The sequence below is a fragment of the Agelaius phoeniceus genome, chromosome 5 (genome assembly GCF_051311805.1).
Source record: "Agelaius phoeniceus isolate bAgePho1 chromosome 5, bAgePho1.hap1, whole genome shotgun sequence".
Classification (NCBI taxonomy): Eukaryota; Metazoa; Chordata; class Aves; order Passeriformes; family Icteridae; genus Agelaius; species Agelaius phoeniceus.
Window position 1 is genome coordinate 6175158 of NC_135269.1, and position 27087 is coordinate 6202244.

Below are 27087 nucleotides of genomic sequence, written 5' to 3' on the forward strand. Positions count from 1 at the left end.
GGCTTCCTACTGCCCAGCACTCATCCAGCTAATGAACTTCAGGACAAACAAAACCCTAACAACTGTCTAATCTTCCTCTTGTGTAATTCGGTACAGGAAACTCACAAAGTAATTCCTGTACTGGCTCCAGAATAAATGTCCACTGAAAATGCCATCTGACATTGGTTATTTATTGGTTATTTAAGCTGACCTGAGATTTCATCCAAATACTCTCCTCAGCCTCTTTACTAAGTTTTACTGACCTTTTCCACAGGCTCCTGCTGTGATTCCTACCAAGCTCCACTGACTCTGTTAAATTTGAGTCCTTTTCCATAATGGTAAGAGTGCACTGCCTTACACAATCACATATATCAAAATACCCAAAATCCTAGCATGTTCTGCCAAAACTGAAGGCCAGAGAGAGCAGCTGTCCTCTCACCTGCATTTTGCCAAAAGCTGTTTACTGTCTGTCCTTGATGTTCCTCTGACCCAAATCACTCACAAGCTCCAGGTTCTACACTGCTGGGAGAGCATCAGACCTCAGGTCTGGTGCTCTGAAACATTGCAGTGCATTTATGTGCTACCCACTGTTTTACAGGAAAAGTTCCCAGTGCAGTGTCTCCTGGGACGGAGATGAGGACTGTGTCTGTGACTTCCAGGGCTCCAAAACAGCCCAGGGTAGTTCATTCTTCAATACTCTTCTAATCTATTTTTAATGCATGCTAATACCAAAGCACAGAATCGCTGAGGTTGGGCAGCACCTCTGGAAATCATCTGGTCTGAACCCCTGCTCACAGCAGCATCACTGTCACCTAAAGCAGCTTGCACCAGAATCCCAAAGTCCTGTCCTTTTCTTTCTTTTCCCTTTCCCTTCCCTTTCTTTTTCCCCACCTCCAAAGGGATTCTCTGAAGCAATTCCCTGAACATGGCCAAGTCTTCTTTCATGAAGTCCTGGGCTGTAACTTGCCTCGCTCCAAGTTTACTCCAGACTGTTCACCACACAAGACAAAAATAATTTGTGAAGTAGTTTTAAGACCGACAGCCATCCATCTAAATACACTGATAACTCTCAAGCCCAAAAGTTTACAACTTCATTACTTTTGAAAAATCTGTCTTTAAGTACCTTGGAAGCAGAAGTCCTAAGGGAAAGTACTGGGATTTGAGCCAAGCCACACATGTGCCTATTTAGAGCCTAACCTGAAATGGCAATACAATTAACTACTTCAGAGTTTGCAAGAATACTGTGAGGTTTCCTCTCCCACTCTCTGCTCTCCATCTCTCCATTAGAGATGAACCTTCTTCACAGCAAGTTTCAAGTCTGTGATCAAAAACCTTTGTGATCCTGGAAAACGAGAATGGAGAGACAAAAGAGAAGAGATTGAATGCCAGAAGGAATAAGGTTTTGCAACCTAAGTTTATTATTCATATCCCTACTATATTAATAAGAACTTTTTTTCATTCAAATAAAGCAACCACAGAATAGTATCCAGGTTACCACATCAGAATTTCATAGGATCTACAAAACATGGAGCAGAAAGCAAATCCTGTTTGCTGCAGGATTTTAGGGCTTTGTCTATTATATTTCATAACACACATAAGTGCCACTGTTAGACACACTCTCCTGCTTTTGATGCCAAAATAATGCAATGGGAATTTCAGCAGTCTATTGTCCAGCAGCTTATCCATCCAACTAAGTCCTGCTCGGATGGAATATGCTAACAGGTAAACTGGCAGCAAACCAAAATTGCTCATCTCCACCACATTCCTTTCTGTGCTGCCCTGGCTCTTGCCAAGAGGAAGAGTGCACAAAATGAAGACAGCACCACTTCAGGATGGCCCAATGTGCTCTTCTACACCCTCCTCACTCTTTTAGTCAACATCAAGAGTGACACTCACACAACAGACATCACACACTGGGGTTTTACCTGCTTTTAAGGATCTGGGCTGCTGAAGTGAGTTTTGTGACACCTTTCTACAATACTGACTGAAATCTGAGGTGCTTGTTCAGCACTGGTTCAGACAGCGCTGCAGAGATGGGGCTTTCACCCTTCTTGAAAAGCAGCTGTGCTGGTGTTTGAAAATTCAGTAACCTTAACAGCAGCACTGGTGAAAGATCAGGACAAAGCTTGTGAGGAGTAAATACAGAACGAGTAAATTCCAGCATGTCCTGAATGCCAGCAGGCTCTCCTTGACTATTTTTCAGTCAACATTTGATGGTGAGAGTAACAAACTTGATCCACAGAAGTACTGTGAGGGTCAATTATTTCACTTTTGAAAACACCAAAAAATACCAGCATGGAGAGTCTGATTCACAGGGTCTGTGCACTTAGGCTCACACAGATTTGTTACAAAAATGCTACTGCTTCTATTGGAAAAATCAGGCCTCTGGGCACTCTGATCCTCATTAGAAATAAGAAAAAAAAAAAACTTGCTTTCTAGTTAAAAAAAATCTGATCTCTGTATCTCAGAAGCTGGCAAAGTAAGCCTCACTGGGTTTAACTTCAAATGCTTGTAACGCATAATTTGGAAATGTCAGAGCAACATTTTTTATTCATTTCTGCATATGATCAAAAGCATGACTGTCACAAAACCAGAGACACACAGCATGTCCCAGAACTTAGGTGAAATCTGGTCCCTAAAGCATTCAGTTGCTGTGAGCAGCCCTTGTGGAGAGGTATCCTTTATGAACATTTCTAACTATTTTGGGTTATCTCAAATAAAAGAAGAGTTTAATTAGCAACTTCATCCCCGCTGCAGACTGTGAAGAGTTACAAGAAACCAGAGCAGGCATAATTTTCCACCAGACTCTATAGAAATGTTTCACATATTTCTAAAACCTATCCCTCTATCTAACCCCAGGAAGTCTTATGGGTCTTTTTCACAAATCCTGAGCTCACTCATGCTAGCAAAGTAGTGGACTCTATGGACAGGCAAGGTCTCACCCAGCACTAGCTCAAAAGAGAGGAAATACACCTCAGGCATAACACACTTAAAATTTTTAGCAAACAGGAAATATTGCAGAAGAGAAAAAAAACCTGTATTTTTGTCTACCAACTCTGCAATAACAAGATGACTGTACAGTTTCTTCCACCCCTTCTCAGCTGGCCTCTCCATGCTTTTTATTTATTTTCTTTTCTCCCTTAAGGCCACTCCCTTGCCCTCTCAGACTCTTACAGCCTCTGACTATTTTGGGGGAGCACACAGACCTTCCCATCTCCCAGTGGCCCTCCTGAAAGCTCTCTCATGTTTCCTGGTGAGCTCTGTCTCCTCTTTCATCAGCTGCCTGCAAGCCCTGCCCCAGTCTTACAGCACTGGAAAGAAACACAACTCAACAGCATTAATAAATGATAGCTGGTCCCTCCTCTCCCTTTCATCTCCTCTTCTCTGGCTGGAAGCAATCCACCTGCTCCCAAGGCAAGGAGCAGGCAGGGGCCAGGCTGTGGGGCTGCCTTGTCAAGCTCCAGGATTGACTCCAGGACAGGTTTGTGTCTAAGCAGGCCGGTGACTGAGCCAAAATGTTCTCCTCAGCTGGGCCAGCCTCCTGCCAGCACCTGGAGTGGAGAACACCGGGTGGCTCCAGCAGCACTGCATTTCACCTGCTGGCCACAGACTGCTCCCAGGAATCAGTCACCACTCCCTGCCCCTTCCCTGCCTGGAGCTTCTTACAAAAGCCCATTACATTTTCTGACTCATCCCTCACCCCAGGGTAAATCTAAGGAAAGATGCAAGGATGAGGAGAAAAAAGAGTAACTGTCACACCAAAAAAAATTATAAGCTGTTCTTTCCACCCAGAACTGCCCCATCTCAGACATGAGAAAAGCACCCATGAAACCATTACAGCAAGCTCCCAGAGCTCTAGCAGGGGCTGGTGTGATGGACATCCAATGGCCCTGCTGACTCCTGACCTGTCTCAAAGGCCTGGGGGATTGCAGTGCTCCTTACAGTGCAGGGTCACATTTCTCACTGCAAAGCAAGTCCTTTCCCCTCCTCAGTCTGACAAGATGCAGCACTGACCTCTAACAGATTGATGGGAGCAGGATTTGCTCCCATTGGAGGAGTAAATTTGGGGAGGCTGCGGTACCTGTGAACCTGAGACAGAAGAATAAACCCCCAGTGAAATCCTGGCTGCTTCAATACCACAAGCAAAGCAGGAGCCCCAAGAGAGCACATTTGTTCAGCAACTCAGTGTGCAGACTTTAAGTAGGACTCATGAGATGCCAAAAAGCAATTACAGTCAAAGAGGTGATACAGGACAGCATCTCAGTATCCTGAATTTTCTCTCTTTTTAGCAGCTTGCTCCAGTTCACTCTGCTTTTATATCAAAAGGATGTTTTCCAACCAATAGTGCTGCAATCTGCAAGCTGGAGAACCAAGCCAGGTTATTTTTTGCTCTTTAAAAACAAAAACATCACCCACCAGGGATTTTGCCCAATGGTCAAAACTGCCCAGCTGCTCATTTGTGTGCACAGCTGTATACAGTTTGTACAGAGCTGTACAGCTACAGGAGTGGAAGGAACACAGCAAAACCAAGCTGCCACAACCAGCAACATTAAAAGGATCCTTTTTACCACTCATCTTAGTAATTAAAGTAGCCTTCTTCCAGTTTTCTGAGTGATTGAACCACCCTGGAAGAATCAACTCCAACATATTTTCAAACCATGTTCTGGTTTACTCAGAGAGGACCAGTTTTTAACTCACTTCTTACAAGCATTCACAACAGGCCTGGATTGTCTAAAGGCTGGCCTTAGCCAGATCAGGAGGGAAATAAAGAAAAAGCAGTGCCCACACAACGGCTAAACAGTATCAAGTACATGCCAGGAGATTTTGATCTGCTCCTGGAAGTTGCACAAGCAAACAAACAAAGTGAAATAAATATGGTAGTTTATCTATTGCAATTTCTTTACTCAGCTCTAAGACCCTCTGCCAGAGATACAGTTCCTGTGCATGGAACAGAAACCAGAGAGGCCTGCCTAGGGCTACTCAGCAGGCAGACGTGGTCCAAACTTACTGAATGCTGCTGGTTTCAATTAGGGACCAGAGCTGGGGCTTTAACTACATCTTACAAAAAAAGGGCTCTCTGAAAAGTCACAGCATATGCACAGTACCTCACTGTGCAGGAAATAAAAGCCTTACGTAGGAATTCAGTAATTAGAAGATCAGGCCATTGGTTCATCCCATCAGATAATCCACCTTTGACCAGCAGCCAACATCTAATGTTGAAAAGGCAGAAGAAAACAACCTTCAAAAGTACCTTTAGCTGTATTACCTTACAGAGAAGAAAAAAAAAATGTCCTCATGACCTACAGAAACAGTCAGTGTATGCCCTGCAGCACAAATTGTAATTACTCTTCTCTTACCATGCATAGTTGCAAGTGTTACTGTTAGTCATAAAATTATCCAACCCTTAAAAAAACACCAGCCACATCACTTGCATCACTGCTCCTGCAACACTGGATTAACTATGCTGGGAGCACCCAGCACACACACAATAGACTATTTTACAAACAATGCTTTACAGGTTCATGGTGTAACTCCCATTAAATGTTACAGTGCTGAGGGAAATCAAGAGACTGATTTCATCTCTAAAGCCTCTTTGAATTCTGCTGTAGGACCGGTGTGAAGTAGTCTCTCTTCACAGGGGAAAAAAATAAAGACACAGGTATCTGACACAAGCAAATCCTGTCCCAAGAAAAGCTCTTCTGCCTCAGCCACCTCTGCTGCTCCTTCCCCATGGTCCTTCTGAGACCTCATGACATCCCTGAGCACTGAGGCACACAGAGCTAGCTGCTCTGCTCCAGACAGAGATGTATCTGCATTCAAGGGCATGTCAGAGCCCAGTCATGCCTGTTTATGTTCTCTTCCATTTTTAAACAAAGCTGCTCTGGACCATATTGGCTGCAGCCCAGTGGGAGCCCCACCACTGGCTTCTGTGGGCTCAGATCCAGCCCGTGGCCTCACTCTATTTATGTTTTGATGAGCTGCAGCAAGCAAGGCAGACAGCTTTGTTGCACGGCCAATTTTTTACAAGTCACACACCAGTGAGTGACTCCTGGGTCACTTTTCCTCCTGAACAGTGCCTGTGTGACCATACTTGAAAGAGGTTTCCTTGTATTTTTCAGTTTCAGGTGTAAGGTGTCCAGTTTCACTGTGGCCTTCCCAAACAACTCCAGTAACTAAGAGGGATCCAGTTATGCAGATGAAGGATGTATTGGTTTGACCATCTCAGATCTCATACAGCCTTACTTGAATTAGCTCCTTACAGCCACCTTTGAGTTCAGAAATCCTTCTTGTTTAACATTTCCTTCCTCCAGCATTGTCAGATCCCCGGGCAAAGTGCACAGAGCTGGTACCTGAGTCCCTGCAGAGCTTTGCCCAGCAGTGCTGTGGCACAGCTGATGGTGTGCTCAGGCACCCAGGTGTGTGCTGGGGAACCACAGAGTTACTGCTGCTCACTGCCACCAGCAGCCCACAGCCGCACAAGGAGGTTTCTAGAAGTTGCCAAGAAGCCCAGATGACCTGGCAGAGCCAGAGCCTGCCCTCAGATTAAGCAGATGGATAAAAACTGTGTGCACATGGCCTGGAGAAAGTGTCCTGGGTCAGGGCACTGTCCATGTGATTGTTACCTGTGACAGTTGTACTCAACTCCATGTGCAGCTGGTCCCCAGAGACCAGCAGCAACCCACACTGAGCAAGAAGGGTGCCTGGGCTCTGGATTCACCCCCTAGTTTCTGCATCTCCACCCACCCTCAGCCAGTGCCACCCACTTCACATCCAGTTCCCTGGCCATCACCAGTCAGCCTCCTCTCTGCAACATCTCCAGCACCACAATGAAAGGCAGAGGGGTTTTGACATCAAGCATTTTGATCTATTCACAAGCACCCTCCATCTTTTTATCCTCAATATCCAAATTTTTCAGGTGATGAAGAGAAGGGCTATGAGCTAGAGCTGGGAGAAAGGAGAAAGGCTCACTGTGACACCCTGTTCTTAGGAGCCAGTACAGCCTTTCCTGACAAGCAGAGAGGCAACAGGCAGTGACTGAGACCAACTCCCTGCACAGACCTTCACATCAAAGCCTTCCTGCAGGGCAGCTACAGAGTCAGGCACTGATGGGCTCTGCCAGGATGGGAAATCTGGCAAATGCCACAGAGCAGGCAGGTTGTCAAGGAGACCTTCTGCACCAGTTCCCTTCAGAAGTGGACAAAGCGGGCCTGGCCCTCTCAGTGCATCAACAGAACCAAATTTGGTTGTGAAAAAACGTGGAGAATTTGTTACAGGGTTGAAATCTTAAGATTCCTGCAGACTAGTGATCAGACAACTACTACTGATATCTGTTATCTTGGTTAATAGAAGCACAAACAAGACTCCCCAATTAAGAATAATTTCTTGGAATTTTAGACTTTTTCAGTAACAACATTCTTTTCGTCTTAGTAAGCTACAAGTGACAACTTACTCTTAGTAAGCTACAAGTGACAACTCTTTAACTCTGTCTCCTGAGATTACAGAATCACAGAATATGCTGTGTTGAAAGGGAGCCACAAGGCTCATTGAGTCCAACTCTTGGCCCTGCTCAGCACCATCCCCAAGAGTTGCATCAGGTGTCCAAGATTGCTGTCCAAGTGATTGAGCTCTGTCAGGCTTGGTGCTGCGACCACCCTCTGGGTGAAGAACCTTTTCTTACATCCAAACTAAGCCTCCCCTGACACAACTTCAGGTCACTTCCTCAGGTCCTGTCCCTGATCACCACTGAGAAGAGATGAGTGTCTGCCCATCATCCTCCCCTCATGAGTAAATTGTAGCCTGCAATGAGCTCTCCCCTCATTTGCCTCTTCTCCAGGCTGAACAGAACAAGTGCCCTCAGCCTCACCTCACACAACTTCCCCTCAAGGCCCCTCACCACCTCTGTTGCCCTCCACTGGACACTCTCTAATGGCCCAATGTCTTTTTAACATTGTGGCACCCCAAACAGAATAAGCAAGGTGAGGCTGCCGCAGTGCAGAGCAGAACAGGACAATCCCCTCCCTTACCAGGCCAGCCATGCTGTGCCTGATGCCCCCCAGACACAGATGTCCCTCCTGGCTGCCACTCATGTTCAATTTCCATCAACCTGGACCCCAAGGTCCCTTTCCATGGGCTCATTCCCCAGTCTGTCTGCACGTCCAGGGTTACCCCGTATCAGGTGCAGAATCTGCCACTTCCCCTTGCTGAATCTCATATGGTTGGTGATTGCCCAGCCCTCTGATATGTCAAGGTCTCTCTGCAGGGCCCTCGTGCCTTCAAGGGAGTCAGCAGCTCCTCCCAGTTTTGTATCCTCTGCAAACCGGCTTAGCATCCCCCTCCAGCCCTGTGTCCAAGTCATGTGGACTCTCATCCGCTCTCCTCATGTCCAGAGCTGAGGTTTTGCTGGCACTTTTCCTCCTGTCAACAGAGATTTTAAACTTGATGACTTTGTGGTCACTGCGGCCAAGATGGCCACCAATCTCCACTTCAGCAATGAGACCTTCTCTGTAGACAAGCAGCAGATCAAGGAGGGCATCTTTCTGAGCTGGCTCGCTTAGGACCTGTTCCATAAAGTTGTCATCTACTTTTTCTGGATCTTCTGGTTGTACCACGTGTGTGATGCCCCCAGTTAACTTCTAGCAGGTTGAAGTTCCCCAAATGGACCAGGGCAGTTGACCTGGAAGTGTTCCCTTAACGCCTCAAAGAAGAATTTGTCAGTGGGAGTTGGTGTCCCAGTTTGTGGCTGGGAGGTCTATTGTAGCCTCTCACAATGACATTCGCATTATTTGTTTGCTCCTTGATTCTTACCCAGAGGCTCCCAGCTGTGCCACTGCCAGCTGTGAGCTCTGTACATGGTAACCCTTCTGTTACACACAGTGCCACCCCTCCAGGTGAGGAAATGCTGTGGGATAGTGGAAGAATTTGAAATGGAAATGCATGACTGCAACCCTAGAAAGGAAACTTGCAATGGCCATGTCATGCCTTATTTATTTCAGGATCTGACCTCTTGAATACATCAACGTTGTTCTCCACCAAAAGGATCCCAGAAGGTAAAAGGACTGTAAGATACTGCAAGCTGTGCAGTCCCAGGAGTTTAACAGGAGATATCAAGGCTTTCATGGTCATGAAAACATTCAGGGGAACACAGTGAGGCAGCACTAAGTAGGTGAGGTCAGCAACAAGCAGGCACTTGCATGCTGGGGTGGACAGGTATGTGTGAAGAGGAGTGAATGTGTGGGGAGCACATCCAAACACCCAGAGAGCACAGGGAGGAACATGGAGCTGCGAGATAAGGTGGGTGGACAGCCCCAGAGATGAAGGGATGCCTTTTGGCAGGAGCAGAGATGTTTTGCAGGGAGGAGCAGAGCGATACAGGGCTTTGGGTGTGGAAGGAGGGAGGAGGGCAAAACTGGTGCAACAACATAAAGGAGTGAGCAAGTGCTGCAATCATTGAGGCACAGGCTGGGGTTATCCAGGTGCTGCTGACTTCCCCTGGGCAGGGAGCTGGTACAGGAATTGCAGCACACACCTGTGATGTGCCTACAAATGGTTCCTTGGGACAGTTTTACATGGGAGACAGCAGCATGCAATAGACACAGACTGTTTCCTGAAGTCTCTCACCTGGGGCGCCTTCACTGCATAAGTACCCCACACAGAGAGGATCCCTGGCTACCACCACACACGAGGGAAGGCAACAAGAGAAACCCTGTGTCAGCAAGGACCAGCACTGAAGAGAAAGTGCCTGAAAGCACCTTCTCTGGTGAACACCAAATGCACAAGACAGCCTGTATCACTCAGGATGATTTCAGACTGCATTTAAGACTGATCCCATGAATCCCAGGCTGTATCTCAACATTAACTGTAATGTTAAAACATCAGGGCAGGGCGTAATGATGCCTCCCACACCTTGGCTCCACACAAAGGAAACCACTGCAGCCTGCAAGGCTTTTATACAGAATAATGAAGCTGGAGTTGAAGATGTCCCTCTGGTCTACAAAACAATTTACTGAGCACTCTCAGCAAGTTGTTTAAGAGCAGCAGCACACTGCTTAGCTGCCAAAACCCTCACCTCATCTCCACTTGACTCCTCTGGTTCAGAGGAGAGAGGGAGGAGCTGCAACTGGATGTTCATTACAGATCAGCTCCACACAGGCCACCTTGGGTAATAATGAAGTGCATGTAAAATTGCCCTAGAAGTGGAGCTCAGCATCAAATTCCCAAACAACACAATGTGAAGTACAGGTGCTGCAATTCTTCTGATGGGAAATAATAGTTCTTAACCTGGAACAAACAGGTTTGATTAGATATGCTCAGCAAACAGAAGGAAAACAGGTGCCTTTGGAGCACAGGACACTTAAAAGGTGCTATCATGAGGCTACTTGGCACACAATGCAAAATTAGGTTAGGCCTTTGTTTTCTTGGGAGATTCAATTGCTAGTTTCTGAGTTTCTGGACTCTGGGCAGATTTTGTAGTGCTTAGATCATACAGAGACCCTCTACATGTAGTACATGGCTCCTTGGGACAGTTTTACATGGGAGACAGCAGCATGCACACACCTACAGAGAATAAAATTATGCTTATTTCTTTACAAAGCTATAGATCCAGACAGTACCATCACATCTACTTGAAATAATACTAGTAATTTTTAAAATCTGGATTATTGACAAAGAATTGCAAAGAAAGGTACACATGGTTTCATTTAAGCCATATAGAGAAACGACAAATCCCAAGCACCCACAACAGACATTGCTGGTAAAATCTGAAAGCATTAAAGAAAAATGATAACTTGTGTGCCTCCAACTGCACAAATGGATCTACCACATTCATGAGAAAAATCACTAAAGCCTCATGCCTCTGCCTTGGCCTGCCAAGGTGGCCAGGGCTAGACAAGGCTTGTCCTGAGTGTTTGCCACAAGCACAATGGTGGCTCAAATGCTTTACTCCCTGCTATCACCGCTTTCTCTCACTCCCTTTTTTTTTTTTTTTTTTTTTTCTTTATTTTCTTTTTTTTTTAAACTTGTATATGCTTGCTCTGGGAGATCCCGCCCCCCCCCCCCCCCCCCCCCATCAAGCACTACCTGATTTGAGAACCAAACCAGTATCAAACACCTGAGCTGTCCTCCTTCTGGGGGCTTCTACCCTCAGCCAAGCAATGTATGAAGCTCCACTCTCCCAAAAAAGCTTTCCAGTGACTGAAACCTTAAGGTGCCTTTTAATTTCACTCAACAATTAGAGACATACACCCCAATCTAACACCAGGGGATATAGGGAAAGAGTAGCAGGTCACTCAAACCACTCCAGTTTCAGGGTCTGAGAGAAGAACTGTAAAGAGTCTTGAGACCTGCTGAACCCAAGAAAGGCATCTCTGTGAATTTTAGCAGCTTAACTTCGAGCAGAGATCTCTGCAGACCTTGTAAATGCCCAGCTCTCCAGAGGGAAGGCAGCAAAAGATTGCAGTGGTGGATTTTCAACAAACTGGCTGCAGAGCTGAATTTAGCACAGGGACACAGGGGCACCCCTCAAGTCATACTCCAGCCCTTCTTCATTTGCCCAAGTGCTGGCAATGCATGCTGTTCCAGCTTCAGGGAAGCACCAGTCCCTTCCCAATGCCTTCTCCAGGGCAGAGAGGGAGCCCACTGCACAGTGCCTAAAGCACTTGATGTCACCCAGCATCTTCCCAGCAACTCTGCAGGGCCCTGGGCAGGAATGCTCACAGCCTGACTGGCACAGACAGGGGAGCCCAGAGCTGGAGCACAGGCTCCTCCTGGACAGCCTCAGACAGCAAAAGCAGGCCATTTCCACTGGCTGCCTGGTTAGAAATCTGTATTTTTGCCAGTAGTCAGCATCAAAACTGAGTTCAGCAAGGGGAAGGGAACATGGAAAAAGCATTTCACCCACTTTTCAGTAAATGATGATGACAAAGGGCAAGGAGGTCACTCTCACTGTAACCAGCAAGTGCAGGAAAAAGCCACTTTTCCATCACAGAACAGGACTCATCCAGGAAAAGGCAAGGGCATCCTCAGGCTTGTGAGCTGAAGTGACACAAATGCCTCAATCCCCTGACCCTGCAGCATCACTGCCCCACAGGATTGCTCCATCCCCAGCCCTCCTGCACTCCCACTGCCAGCACACACAGCCAGGAGCTGCCAGCACCAGGAAAAATCCTCTACTAGGACTTGCCAGATTTGTGGGAGGGGGAAGAGCAAGACACAGCTGCCTTCTTCCCCAGCCTGTGGTGAAAGAAAGTGGTGCTTTCTTCACCTTGTTTGGTTTCAGGCAAATAAATCCTTTCCAGCAGAAACAGTAGCCCTGAGCAGGTTCTCTTGCAGCTGTAGGAGGCATATTTGCCCATGTATTTTATACTCTGCCTTTCTTCACCCATGCTAAAAATACCTTGATGTCCTTCACACATGCAGTGCTCACTCCATCTCCAGCAGGGAAAAGGAAAGTGAAGCCAGAGACCCACTTAACAATTTTGTTTCCTTTACTTGACCAGCATGAAACTACAGAGGAGGGAGGCACCTGTGCCTAGAGCTGAGACAGGAGCAAGGGTGGACCCTGTCATACCACATCCCCTGTCATCCCCTCCAGTGCTTGGAGCTCTCTCTTCCCTGTCCACCTAAAGTGATGGAGACCTGGCAGAAGGCTGGCACACATCATCTGTACAATTCCAGATACTGAAAGGCCACTTTCCAAGTTGGCTGGTCAAATGCAGAAGACAGCTAGTGCAGCTATCCCAGCTGCTCCTGTTTCTCTGCTATTTGCAGGAAAAGGGGAGTTTCACATCCCTTTCAGCAGGAACAGTCACCAGACAGACTTTGAACATGCCTGCCTCCTTTCTTTTCTTTTTTCTGCAGCTGGCCCAGCTTTCCCTAAAAGCAGTGCCCACCACCCATTGCAGGTAAAACCCAAATCCCAATGCAAACCATGTTAACATTTACTCTGACCTTTTTTTAGACTCAAGAGGTGCTCATTTTGCTCCACCACACCCATGGTGTCCCTCAGACTGTCCTCCTTGGTAGTTCTGCCTACAATGGTCACACTTTGCCACTGTGCTGCCCTTGCACCCACAAGAGACAGCTCTACCCAAGGGCCTTGGAAAAAGGAATTAAAGGAATTAAAGGAAAAGGGTTTAATGACCAAGTCCTCAGCTCGGCTGCATTCTTCCACCCCTTTTTTTGCCCCAGGCTGTGCAGTTCAGGCAAGTGCAATGAATGGGAAAGGTCAGAGATGAGATCTGTATTCTGGGGGCCCAGACAAGTTCCTGCCCCTGCTTCACACACAATGGCAGAGTAGGTTCACAAAAGGCAGGGTGGCAGCATGCCTGGGGAAGCCAAACCAGCAGGTTTGCTCCAGCAGGGCAGGCTTGGCACCACAGAATAATGAAACAAGAGGCTCTCTCCTAGCTGCCAACGCATTTGGAGCCCAGAGAATGCTTTTTCATTCATTTTAAAAGAATAAATAACAATTGTCACTGACACCTTTGACATAGAGCTTAATTGAGGCATGGGAGGTCAAAGCAGCTTGCTCCAAAGCCATGGCTGCTCAGCAGCAGAGACAAGGCTGGCCTAGGTCCCTGTTAGCCCAAATATGTGCTGTAACCACCAGGCCACGGCCCCTCCTGCAGGCCACCCTGTAATACAGAATAAACAAGCTCTCATTTAGGGTGGGCAGCTCCTGGGGACAGTGAAATCTCTAGCAGCTTGTTCTGGCAGGCTGGCAGTGGTGAAGAGACACTAATTTTCTTAGGGCAGCCAAACCCCTCATTTGCCCAGAAAACCTTTCTACAAGCGAGGATACGCCTGAAGCTCTCAAAGTGCCCAGGAGCAAGAGCTGGCCTCCCCAGCTGTTTATATGACATTCAAAAGGAGAACAAGAAGGAAACAGAGTTCTGAGAATCAGGATTTCCTACCCTGTCCCAGGACTGTCCTGGCATTACCCTGCTCTCCCAACTGCTCCAGCATACCCAGGGCAGGGCACCCCCACCCTCTCAGGGAGCCCTCCCAGAAGGCAGCAGGCACGCAGGGTGCTCTGTGTGGAGAGATTTAAGAGCATTTTCCTCTCTACCCTGCCAGGCCCAGCTGGGTCAGACACAGCACTTGGCAAGAGAAGAGCTCCCTGCTAATTTTAGCCTCTGGCTCTCCACCCAGGCAGCAGCAGCAGCTCAGCTGTGGAGAGCTGGGCAGCACCGAGGTGAGGGCAGGGCATGCCACACTGATGTGGGCTGAAGCAAATCCCTCCCCATGGCTGAGAGATGGAGCAAGGACAAACTGCAGCTCCCAGGGGATCTCTGGGAGCTCTCAGCACTCTCCTTCTGCCCAGAGGAACAACTGAGGCTGCAAACCTGCAACAGCATGCCATGAGTTTTACACACTTTGGGACAGTCCTGGAGGTGGTGCACACTGGACCCCAGAGTGCCAGGCTGAACAAGCATCAACACTGCTCATAGGAGAGCCTGGTCTGGCTCCTTCCCATAATGGTCCCTTCTCCAGCATGCTGCCCATCACAGACATAATCCTTACCCAGGGATGGAATACCTTCCCTGCTGAGTCTGCAATGCTGCAAACCCTGCTCTGTCAATCAGTGCTCAGGGTGCGAGCTGAGCAGGGACAATTTCCCCATGTCCAGATGCAAACTTGCACTGGTTCCAGCAAACAACCCCTATCCCTCTGTGTAAGAGGAAAAGCCCCAAAAGGCATGGCAAGACTGGAAGGGGGCCCTGAGGATTATGAAAGGAGCAGAGGTAGCATGAACCTCAGCAAATTCAGTTTCTAGATTAAATGCTACCTGACCATGAACCATAGGACTATGTGCAGACCAAGCATCTCTTATTCAATTTTCACTGTACATTGAGAAAAGGGACTTTACATCCTTTGCAAATAAGGAGGGGTACATAAAAAATTCCTGACTATATTAGCAAATTTTTTTCTGCAGAAAAAACTGACCAAGTGCTGAGTATTTGTGTGACACCCAGGACAAACCAGGTAACCACACTCTGCCAGTCAAGAGCAGCATCTGCAGCACTGAGCACAATGCCCTACACAGACACTAACCACAGTAAAAAGCCATCATGCTACTGATTTTCAAGGCACCAAACAACACCCTTATGACACCAAATACATTCTTAACCATCCTGGCAGAGCAACTTATGATTCCTACAAGCCTCTCTAAGTTTTATCCCAGTATTTTCCTCCACCTCTTTTAAACCTAAAATAGTGGTTTATTCTGCACCCTCTTCTTTCTACATCTCTCTCTTTCTGATCTCTGTTCCAGTCCCTGCTCCACTGAAACCCTAAGTATTTCCTTCTAATCTAGCCTTCAGTTCCTTACACATCACAATATTTTAGGGGTCACTGGCATTTTCTGATCACTCTGCTCTTATCTTACTATCTCCCATTTTTGGCAACTCCTTACTTTTGTTAAATAATACCTGTCATCTGTACTTTCAAATGCTTCCTCTTCTGCTGATTTTACCTTCAAGTTTCTTTCTTCCTCTACTTCTGCATGAGCTGCCAAACTTGCTAAAATGCTTCTTTCCCTCCTCGATCTGCCTGCATTGTGTATCAAATTCAAACAGTTATAAGAAAAAGGTGGAAACAAAATTTACAAAGAATAAAGATTTAAAAAACAAACAAAAAACCAACAAAAACTCACCAAAACCAAAACAACAAAACAAACAAACAACAACAAACCTCAAAAAACAAAAAAACCACCAAAACCAAAAAGCAACAACAACAAAAAAAAAAAAAAAAAAAAAAAAAAAAAAAAAAAAACACCAAAAACCAAAAAAAAAAAACCAACAACACAAAAAAAGAACAGGAAAAACCCAACTAGCCATGTCTTTTGGGAAGCATGGAGTTTGGGAAAAAGCACTCAAGAAAGTGTACTGGAAGACCCAGAGTTAATTGGCAGAGCAATTACAATTTGCAAACCAAAGGAAATCGGCCACATGGCTGGGGCTGATGGAATGCAGACAGCGATCAGACAGTTCAGACAAACTGAAATAATACTGGCCAGACTGGGGCAGGGTACAGCAGGAGTTCAAAGAGGGAGTGCACCTTCCCCTGCCCCCCAGCACACACCAAGGACCCTCTTCCCTACTGCAGGAAGTGCCATGTGCCTGGAAAAGCCTTGGAAGACCTGCAAGGAAGGGTGGTATGTTGGGAGGAATCCCAAGTGCAGAGATGTGCTAGCAACATCAGCACTTCTTCAGAGCAGCAGCGGTGATGAGGGCTCAGGGAGAAGGGAAAGGAACAAGAGAGGTGGAAGCATTTATTAGCTGCAGGCCAGGTGCAGGTGAGCAGCACACCATGGCAGCAACAGAGAAACTGCCAGTGGATGAAAGGCACAGGCAGAAAAAGCAAATTAAATTTAGGCTCAATGCTGACAATCTTAGCTTCACTACTGGAGCAGGTGAGCAATGTGAACAAGTAAATACAGATCATCAGCTACAGCCAGTAATTCCATGGAAAAGGAAAACACCCATTACCAAGGTTAAATTCTGTCAAACTCTGGTACCACAAAGTGTGTGCAATTTCCTGAAGAAAAAGTAACCAAAACAGCAGAAGCAAAATTAGAATACATCTTTTCAAGTATAAATAAGCTCCTAACATAGCAAAACACGGAGCAGTACAACTGGCCTTCAACTCCTGCAACTTACAAAGTTCTTCCTGACTGAGGAAGCAGCTGAAAAAGAGCAAGATCAGGAATGCCCCTGGGAATTGGTGACAGAGAGCAGCCAAGGCACACGGGCAAAAAAAGGTGATGCAACAAGCTCTGCTGTGCTCCTCATCCTACAAACCAAGGACTGCTTAGGTCCTGATTAGTTAAATATCTGTGTAAGGAGGGTTTTGCCCCTGCCTGAGAGGGGAGAGGAGAATGACGGTCCACACCAAACCACTTCTGGGGCTTGAGGTGCTTACAGCTGGTGGTCCAGCCAGCACATGGAGACAAACCAAGCACCAACTTGGCAACACCTTTTTTTCCACAACCACCATTCAGGCTTGTGTTTAGTGCTGAAAATCTTTCTAGAATCCATATGAATTTAGATCCATGCAGATATTTTACATTGCTACCACGTGGCTGATGGCATCTCTCATCTTCCCTTTGTGTCCCTATCTGCCTTCCCACAAAAAAGTGGGCACCCACTTGCCTTGCTGCTGTGGGACACCTCTGTTCTGAACACCCTTGGAACCTGAGGGAGTTGTGGGTCACCAGTCCCTGTGGTTATAGGGCCCAGAACAGAAGGCAGAGAGGTGGCTCACAGCCCCTTTCCTGGGGATCCCACCTGCACATCCTGCCCCTTTCCTGGGGATCCCACCTGCACATCCTGCCCCTTTCCTGGGGATCCCACCATTCTGCTGCCCCCTGGGCTGCTCTTCCCCTCCCCTCAGGTGCTTTAGGCTCCAGCCTCCTCCTCAGCCCATGCCTGGGATTTCCTGGATGAGATGGTGCCTACAAGATTCTGGGGAATAGGGAGGGGGAATGTGCTCCTTTGTGACTGCCCCCACTGATGCAGTTCCCTGCAAATGTTCAGTTCTCCACACTCAGCAGAGGTGCTCCCTAGGAGATGAGGCTCAGCCTCCCTCTGGCCACTGTGCTGGCACAACAGGAGTCCCACAGAGGTTCAAGCTTCACCCTTTCTCCACTCTAGATTTAAAAACAAACCTTCTCACTGCCTTTTTGTTGTTGTTGTTCCCCTAGCAAGAAAAAGAAGCAACACCCGAGCTGGGAAAGAACTTAATAATGCCTTTGTTCTTAACCCCTTGGCTTGGATGTTACTTTGAATTTCCAAGTAGATGCAGCTAACTACTCCCTCCCATTGCTGTGAGAGTGCAGGCTGTGGGGCAGAACTGTTGGTCACAGAATTCACTCTGACACAAGCACGCATTGATGTTTCCAAGGCATGGGAGAAGCCTCATTTTGAAATTGCTATTTACTCCTTATGTAAAGCAGATAATTATTACCAAGGAACACCTCTGGAAATTATAGTTCAGTCAGGTTCAATGGAAAAACTTGGTTTTGGCAGATTGTTTATTTTGCATTTTTGATGGAAAACAAACAAAACACTCCCAACTGGCCTGTTTACAACAAAACATGGACTGTGGCAGCTACTGCAGTGAGCTGCTGCAGCAGGTAGTGGAGGCTGTTAGTACAGGGTGGTCTGGACAGGATCTTCTCAGCCCATTATACATTTTGTTCTGTAGCTCAGATGGGGTTAATAGCATCCAGACATGACTACTGCAATTTTACAGAAAATTGCATTATGCAATATAAATAAAACTAATTTAGGAAGTGAAGTATTTACCAGAAGGGCTGCAGACATCTTAACTAGGCTGAAATGAGTGGCAGCTCTGAGAAAGCTGTTGGGAGTTACCAACACCAAATATATGGGCCAAGCCCACACTAATGACATTGAAATAAATAAATAGCCTCTTCAAGGAGAGGCAAAAAGATTTACTAAGAATGGCAGGAAAAATTACACATATCATAAATGCAGATTATCCCCACTCCAAGAGAGCTCTACTAGGCAATTCTGTGGCCATCACAGGCAATGACACAGATAAAATATTTTTACTGGTGAATGGAACACAACAGCATGTGACAATGAACTACTGTTTAGTGAGTGTGAATTTACATATTTCAGTGAAACACAGGCTGCCATGTAAGGCTACTAGTTCCTAATGCTCACAACTCAGAACACATGAGGAAAAGAAAGACAAAAAGATAACGCATGCCTGTTACCGTCAAGCCTTTGATCTGTATTCAGTGTTTTTACATTACTGACTAGCACTGGCTGACAATTTCCAACTGGTAAAAACAAACAAAGAATATTTGAACTGTCAGAAATTAACATCGAGGTCACTGGAGTAAGAAGGGAAAGCCCCATGGATGATGCAAAGGCCTGAGACCATTTGTATCTCTGATGGAAAACAGTGACACAGAAAAGGAAAAATAGCCCTAGACGTGACAGTTTTGCCACATAAGGGTATCAGACCTACACTGTAAAGTAATCTGTGACAGCTTAATCCCCTTCTTTCAGAAGCTGGGGAAAAAAACTCCACATTGACCTCTTTTATCCCTCAAAAAACCTCCAAGACAGCTCAAATGGGAAATAGTCTGAGAATGCTGAAATAACTAAGCCTTAGGAAATTATAAAATCAGAATTAGTGATCTTTTGAGGGGCACTGATGCTTCAAGGGTACTCAAGTCCACCCAAAATCTTTGGATTGTCTAAAATGATTCAACATCTTAAAGACTGACTGCTTGAATATTATTATTCTGTGTAGTTGATTTAAATTATTTATTATGGCAACACAAATTATTTTCCTGTGATGTCTTAGGAGAACTTAATGTCAGCACAATCCCAGACCATCAAAGCATCAGGAACTCTCTCCAGATCAGGAACATCAAAGGCCTTTGCACTTTGGCACAGGAAAGTCTTCTCAGGAAAACAGAAACACAGAGCAGCTCTGGTCAAGATCCCAGTGTACTCTGGCTTGGCTCATGACACACACAGGCTATGAATTTCTAACATCACGAAAAGGGTGAGTATCCAAGGCCCAGATTCACAACTGTTTCCACCCAAGGCACATGGCTCTTTCTGAAATCTCACACCATATGTAAATCAGCCAGCTTATTTCCTTTTCTGGAAAGTCTTTCTCAGCTATTACTGCAAGTCAAAAAAATAAGCAGTGGAATTGGGAAGTGACTGTAAGAGGCAGCATCAGTGCAGAGCAAGAACAAATAGGAAAGGGAAACTGGACAAAACATATAAACTCCTGAGGCTAGGAGGAAGAACCCCATAATTACTCCATTCCCAAGTGCCAGAACCTACAAGGCAGTCTCTGTGCTCAGGAGAGCATCCTGCCTTTCTCCATCCTGCAGGTGTCGGTAATTTCAAAGCAGCAGATGAGAGATGATGTCCATCTTCCCTCACATCTGCCTGGACCTGCAGGTGGGAGAAGGCAGAGCCTCTCTGTTACTGCAGCACACAGACACATCTCCAGAAGACAGCATCATTTCTCTGCCCTCCCCCTGTGGTGTGGAGGAGATGCACAGGAGGGTACCCCTGTGAGATCCAAGCTATTCTAACCCAGTCCCACTCATGACAGGAAGGTGTGTGCAGGAACACATGCTGTTCTGGCACACCACTACATAAATCTGTCATAGTTAACATGAGTACATGAAGAGATGACACAAGAGTTTATTTATAAAGGTGGTATGTAATCTTGGCAAATTATTTGGGGATCTGCTGAGGCCACACAAACTGCAGGCCAAGCTCCAAGAAAACAAACACTCACCTGACTGGAAGTCAAGTGGTGAAGAAGCACCAGGTTCACACCCTACCTGCAGCACCTACCCCAGCAGCAGGGCAGGGATGTACTGGCCCAGGACAAGCATGGCACAGCCACCTGAGATCTGGGCTTCCCCACCAGCTGCAGCAACGAACCTCCCAACCAAACTCCAGGGTGATCCACATTGCTCCCTAAAACCCTGGTATGGAGGGCTTTGACAGCTGGCTTGCAAGCAAAGCTGAGTTAATAGAAGAAATAACAATTGATGATTTTCGAGTGTATATATAGCAAGGAAGAAGACAAGGCCATCAGCAAGGAAACAGATTAGAAAAGATACATGAAAATTTTTGTAAGCTGGACTACCTGCATAAGTAGATGTGTATACGTGCCTTATTAAATTTCTGTAAAACTTTTGCCAATTATATTGATGTTAATTGCTTTGCACCAATGAAGATCACACTTTGTTAAGAATATATAAGTTGGAGAACACGCAGAATAAAAAACCTTTTTCTTCTTCCACCCTGATCACGTGTGTGTATGTCACGTCCAGCCTAACAGTGACACCCTGGGCTCTCTCCTGGAGCCTGTGGGAGCAGTCTGGGCTGTGACCATGGGCCTGGGATGCTGGTTCCCCTTACACACACAGAGCAGGATGCCCCAGCACCTCTGGTCACCCTGACCCACTGGCAGCACCCCTGCCCTGCCTGCAGGGCACATCCCTCTCCCCACAGCTACAGGCCCACAATGTACTTTGGGAATGGCGCTGCCCTGTGAGCAAAGGCCTCCCAAGTGTCCTTCTAAGCACAGAAACACCATATGCAGGCTTCATGGTACAGAGGGGGTGCTTTGAGGGGGATACCTGGGTTAGCAGCTTGCACAGAGAGGAAATACACCCTTCAGACATCCCTGCCCCCACAGCTACAGACCCACAATGTGCTTCGGGAATGGCGCTGCCCTGTGAGCAAAGGCCTCACCAGTGTCCTGCTAAGCACACAAACACCACATGCAGGTTTCATGGTACAGAGGGGATGCTCTGAGGCTGATACCTGGGTTAACAGCACAGAGAGGAAATACTTCAGACATCCCTCTCCCCACAGCTACAGGCCCACAATGTGCTCTGGGAATGGCGCTGCGCTGTGAGCAAAGGCCTCACCAGTGTCCTGCTAAGCACACAAACACCACATGAAGGCTTCATGATAGACCTTCCCTTCAGGAGGGGGTGCTTTGAGGGGGATACCTGGGTTAGCAGCTTGCACAGAGAGGAAATCACACTTCAGACATCCCTCTCCCCACAGCTACAGGCCCACAATGTATTTTGGGCACAGGCCTCACAAGTGCCCTGCTAAGCACAGAAACACCACATGCAGGCTTCATGGTACAGACATTCCCTTCAGGAGGGGCTGCTTTGAGGGGGATACCTGGGTTAGCAGCTTGCACAGAGAGGAAATACACCCTTCAGACATCCCTCCCCTCACAGCTACAGGCCCACAAAGTGCTTTGAGAATGGTGCTGCCTCACCAGTGTCCTTCCAAGCACACAAACAGCATGTCCAGGCTCCATGGTACAGACACTGCCTTCAGCAGGGGTGCTTTGAGGGGGACACCTGGGTTAGCAGTCTGCACAGAGAGGAAATACACCCTTCAGACACCACATGGCCCCATCTCTCCCCACACGCACTGAAGAACCTTGGGGGCAATTAGCTCAGCAGGAGAGCGATACCGTGCGTGCCCAGGCAGGAGAGATGGCGTGTGAGGGATTGCAGGAGCCAGCCATGAGCATGGGAATGAACCTGCAGGTGTAGGTGTGCTCCTCAGGGTGTGTGCACACAGGCAAGGGGAGGAAGTTGATACATTACATTAAATGTCCAACTTCACCTTCCTGGCAGACAGTTTTCTCATACAAACACATTCACCTGCCCACTCACATCAATACTTGGACAACTTGCATTGCTCTGTAGTGGCCTGGATGCCTGAAGGTCAGAACTCACATGGTGCAGGAATAAGCATGTTCTGGGAAAGTAAAGGGATAGTGAAGATGTTCATACTGGGGAGTTGGAAGTCTTGCCATGAGGACTTCTTTATTGGTTTCTTCTGAACCTTCCTATTTTCCACTTCAGAGAGTGGGAATGTGCACTCCTGAGTTAGCAAAGCAGCAGTCTGAAACCCTAAATGAGATACAAAACACTACCACAATCCAAGATAGGAAGATAACACACTCCCAGTGCTATTTACACACAACAACCAAATGTGGAGGAATGGGAGTAGGTTGAAGCAGCTGGGAAGGGCAAGAAAGGGCCCCCCAACTCCTTGTTCCTACAGGATTCCAACCTGATCCTGAACACCTTCCCTGTGCCTGGCTCAGTGTGACACTGAGCACAACCTGCAATAAAAGAAATCAGTACAAATGGTTTATAGACTCCTGAAATACCATGGTCTTTGCAGCAGAAAAAACAGATTGTGCACAGCAATGGCTGGGAATGACCTCACCTCCAAGTTTCTACAGGGATGGGGCTGTGCTTTCACTATGCTGACACAGGATTTTTTTGCAAACACAGCCCACTGACACAAGCCTCACAAGCCCTGTGACTCCCTCAGTCACACCCTTCTGCACAGGGGGGCAAGAGGAGGCACTTCTGGGCACAGAATAGAAAAACAGAGGGAGCAGGAGGAGTTGTCAGACCCACTTCTTCAATCCAAACAGCACTGCAGCAGCTCTGGAAGTGGCAGTGTTTTGGGATAAGGGTTTTCCCTGAGCAAAGACCTCTCCCTGCCCTGCATTACAGCAGTAAAGGCAAGATGCAGGACTTGCTCTCCAGACCTCTGTGTTTTCTCCCTTCCCAACACCTCATTCACCCTTTCAATAATAAAATTTCCCCATTTCCAGCAGGAGCAAAGTGTGCTGTGTAGCAGCTCATAAAGATGAGGAAAACATTCCTAGTGGAGAGCCCACTCCAGAGAGGTTAGTGCCTGTCAGCAGCAGCAGTAAACAGACTGTCTCCAGCTCTCTGGGTTTCCTGGCAGGGAGGCAGTGTCCTGCCTGTTAAAACTTGTTTTGGATGACAACAGGCCACATTCCACGTGAGGAGAGTGTGCCCATCTTCAGCTCACAGCAGGCTGCTTGTTTCTCTTCACTCAGCTGTAAACATGTTTAAGATTCCTATAAACACCTATTGAGCAGCAAACCAGCCAAACATGCTCAATTAAAAAAAAAATAAAAGAACCAGAAGGCAAACCCCTCAGCAACAGAAACACCCTCCTACCCATGAGCAAACAGTCCTACCAACAAGGCTCCCTGGAAAGAATATGTAAGAGCATCACCTTAATACACTCGCATCACAAGGAAAAAAAAACAAGTTCTTTTCCTTTACCTGACTAACTACTCATTTCAGCATCACCTTCAAAGGAAAGCCATCACTCACAAGAGCCCATACTATCCTCTGTGCCTGTCCAGCCCATCCCAACCTCCCTGAAAGCTCAACTTTCCCAATCGGCTTTGGCACACAGAAATGCCAAGCCATGGCGTACACCAGGCACGAGTTCTGCACCTCAGGCTGATCCCTCACAACCTTTCACTTTAACATTACAGCAAAGCTTTCCTCAGGCCAGAGACTCTCTCAGCACATGGTGATGAAGCATCATGAATGCCAATAGATACTGATGATTACATGATATTCTCCTAAATTCCTCATTCACTTTTATCCAAACTATTTTATCTGCTTGACTTTGCTGCACAGCAGAGCTGCACACACCTCAAGAGAGGACAGTCAGGGCCCCAATTTTTCAGCATCACTTACTCAAACACCCATCCCTGGGTGCTGATCTGCTCTCTCCAGCACACACTGACCTGGGGGGTAAGATGAGAGGAGCATAAAGCTCAGGAAGATCCACCATGCCTGAAGACTTGCTCTAAGACACAGACTTGAGAGCAGGGATGCTATGGGGGCATCACAGGGGCTTGTGCTCCATCACATGCAGGCCTGAGAGGAGGAGCAATATTTTCTCTGAGACTTTACAGCTTTGCAAGAGGGAGACTCACTTCTCTGGAAAGAGAAAAACAAACTTGGCTTTCCATGCACAGGCTGTACTATTATGCCTTTCAGTGAGGCAAGAAGAAACTCCATTACAGGCACAGGAGATGGAAACAGTGATCTCCTGTCAATCTTTCAAGCCCAACAGCTTTTCACCTTTCTGGCCCCAATGGAGGAGCCTTTTGTCTAGAAAAACTGCCCAATAAAGAGCTTTTGAATTTTATCATTAATAACTGTTGCATCAGCTAAGTTGGGGTGGCAGCTCTTGGTTCGTCCCAGGAGTGATTTACAATAGGGCTCCCACCTGGGACATGCAACAGAAAACAATGCAGAAAACAAGGCAAAAAACTATTCATTGCTTGCAGAGTCACTCCCCCCCTCAGCTTCCCAGGACCCAGGAAAGAGTCACCACATGGAGTCACAAGCACAGCCATCCCTCTCCCCAAAGAAAAAAATATTACTTAGTTTTAACAGCCAAAAGAAAACAAATACTATTTGTCTTCTGCTCAGATTTCTGATTTCTCTTAAAACAAAACAGGCTTTTAGAGGCAGTAGGGCAAGAGGAAGGGTGGGGAAGGTCACAGATTAACCTTCCTCCTGTTAGCAGGTTCCAGGATTCTGGCTGCAAGGCCAGGAAAACATGACACCAAGTGCCCAGTGTGACCACAGCCCCCTGTGATGCTAAGCCATGAGGAACTGCCTGCCAGAGGATTTTACCCTCCCACCCTTTCCAGCAGCATTTAAATACCTCCTGTTTGCAATGAGCAGCAGCGTCTCTGGTGGATTTGAGAGAATCTGGAATTTTATATAATTGAACTTTAATATAATGCAATTATTTTGTTCATGTTCTGTTTTGGTTGGTAGTAACTACAGTCATCTCACTGTTTCCAGTTTCAGTCTTAAAACAGAATGACTTTTGTAACAAAGATGTAAAAATAACCCTGCCTTAGAGCAAAGAGGAATAACCCAATTCACTAACAAAGTTGTTTTCTCCTGAACATCTCTGCTTCACCCTCCTTCTCCCTCCGCATTGCTGGCAGTGAAAGGACCATCAGCTGTGCAACTCCAAACACCCTACCCAGCCCCTCTCTCCCCATAACCACTATTTTAAATACTTCTCAGTTGTTTTCTCCCTTGCTCCTGCACGAGCCCTCTGCCCACCTGTACAAATCGTCTCTAAGCATTTTTGGTGGGGTTTTGCCAAAGCGATGTACAGTAAAAGGCATGGTGAGATTGCATGAAAGATGTAATGCAAAGCAGACTCATAGGGCAATTCATCTTCTCATTCTGCCAAGCATAAAAAGAGGATTATTACTAGAGGACTTATCCTAGCCAAAGAAATCAGACCTGTTACACTGCTGGAACAATAAATATGTCTTTTTAGCCTTAATAGCATGCATAATACAGAACAAATATACAAGCTGAAGTCCTTTGATGGACTTTGTGGGAGTAGACCTTCATGGTGCCCCTTGCACAGCCACTGTCCAAAGCTTTAAGATTGAAACCAAGCCGGATTCGTGGGAGTATAAATTTGGAGGATTATAACGCATAATGAAAGGACCAATATACTGGAAAGTATCAACAGTTAAACACTAACATGTAGTTAAACATGCTTTCAAATTAGATTAGTACCGAGTACTGACATGGTTTAATAAACAGCACCAACATCACAGGCAATTTTACCAAACCGTGAGCCATTCGAAACTTTTCTGTAACTCAAAAAAGAGAACCTCAAAAACGAACCACAAGACACTGACAGAATTTTCCTCTACTTCAGAGAGCAAAGCGCAGCTCGTTGCACTTTGCCTGAGCCCCGCTGTACTCCCCAAAGTTTGCACGCAACGAGCCCGTTAGCGGGCGGGCAGGGCGCCTCTCGCGGGTGCGCATCCCCTCCTTCTCTTCGCATCAAAGCCGCGTTCAAAGCATCCTTGCTGCCTTACACCAAAGCAGCAAGAACGACAGACATCTCAAAGCCGCGGCTCCGCGCTCTACAGTTCCAGCACGGTCAGCTTTGGGTAGGTCTCCCGGCAGAGAGGGGGCGAGAGCCAAAAGGCAGGCCAAAAGCAGGGAAGGGAAGCCACAGCACCCGGCCGCTCCCGGGGCCAAAGCCGCGCTCCGACCCCCGCGGCTGCGCTCACTCGGCCGGGGAAGGGAGCACCGCACGGGCTCCCGGGGACCGCGGGTGCTCGGGCTGCGAAGGACGGGACCCCCCCGCTCCCTCCCGTCCCCTCCGGCCCCGCTGCCGGGGATCACTCACTGTGCTCCGGGGCAGCCCCACCGCCGGCCACCGCCACCAGCTCCAGGTAGGCGGCCCAGAGCCCGAGGGCGAGCGCGCCCAGGGCCAGCAGCAGCCGCAGCTGCCTCCGGCGCCGCAGCCGCGCCAGCAGCCGGCCCCGCATGGCGCCGCTCAGGGCGCCGGGCCCCCGCCGCCCCGGGCCATGGCTCCGGCCCCGCCGCTCCGGCCGCACGACCCCGGCGCTGCCGCCGTGCGCGGCGCGGGGCGGGCCCAGGTGCGCGCAGCGCCCGCCCCCGCAGGCAGCCCCGGCCCCGCGCTGCCGCCGCCCCCCGCACCTGCCTCCGCCCCGGGGAGCGCTGCCGGAGGGCTCCGCTCCCGCCCTGGCCGCACACAGCCGCCTCAGCGCCGGACCCTCCTCACAGCCGCTCTCCGTGCCCCAGGAGCGTTGGTGGTGTTGGAGTTGGTGCCGGTGGAGTTACCATCTCGCCGGTGAGGATCGGGATGGTAACTCCTCTACAGGGAGGGAAGTAGAATGAGAGGGGACGATTCA

General features: G+C 47.7%; 1 protein-coding gene across 1 annotated transcript in view; it reads right to left on the minus strand.

Annotated features, from left to right (window-relative positions):
- Positions 1 to 26871, minus strand: part of B4GALNT3 (beta-1,4-N-acetyl-galactosaminyltransferase 3) — a 65283-nt gene extending 38412 nt beyond the window's left edge. The window contains exon 1 of the mRNA XM_054632029.2: positions 26559 to 26871. Within this exon, the coding sequence (XP_054488004.2) occupies positions 26559 to 26700 (142 nt within the window). The 5' untranslated portion in view covers positions 26701 to 26871. The remainder of the gene's footprint in view (positions 1 to 26558) is intronic.
- Positions 26872 to 27087: the final 216 nt, after the last annotated feature.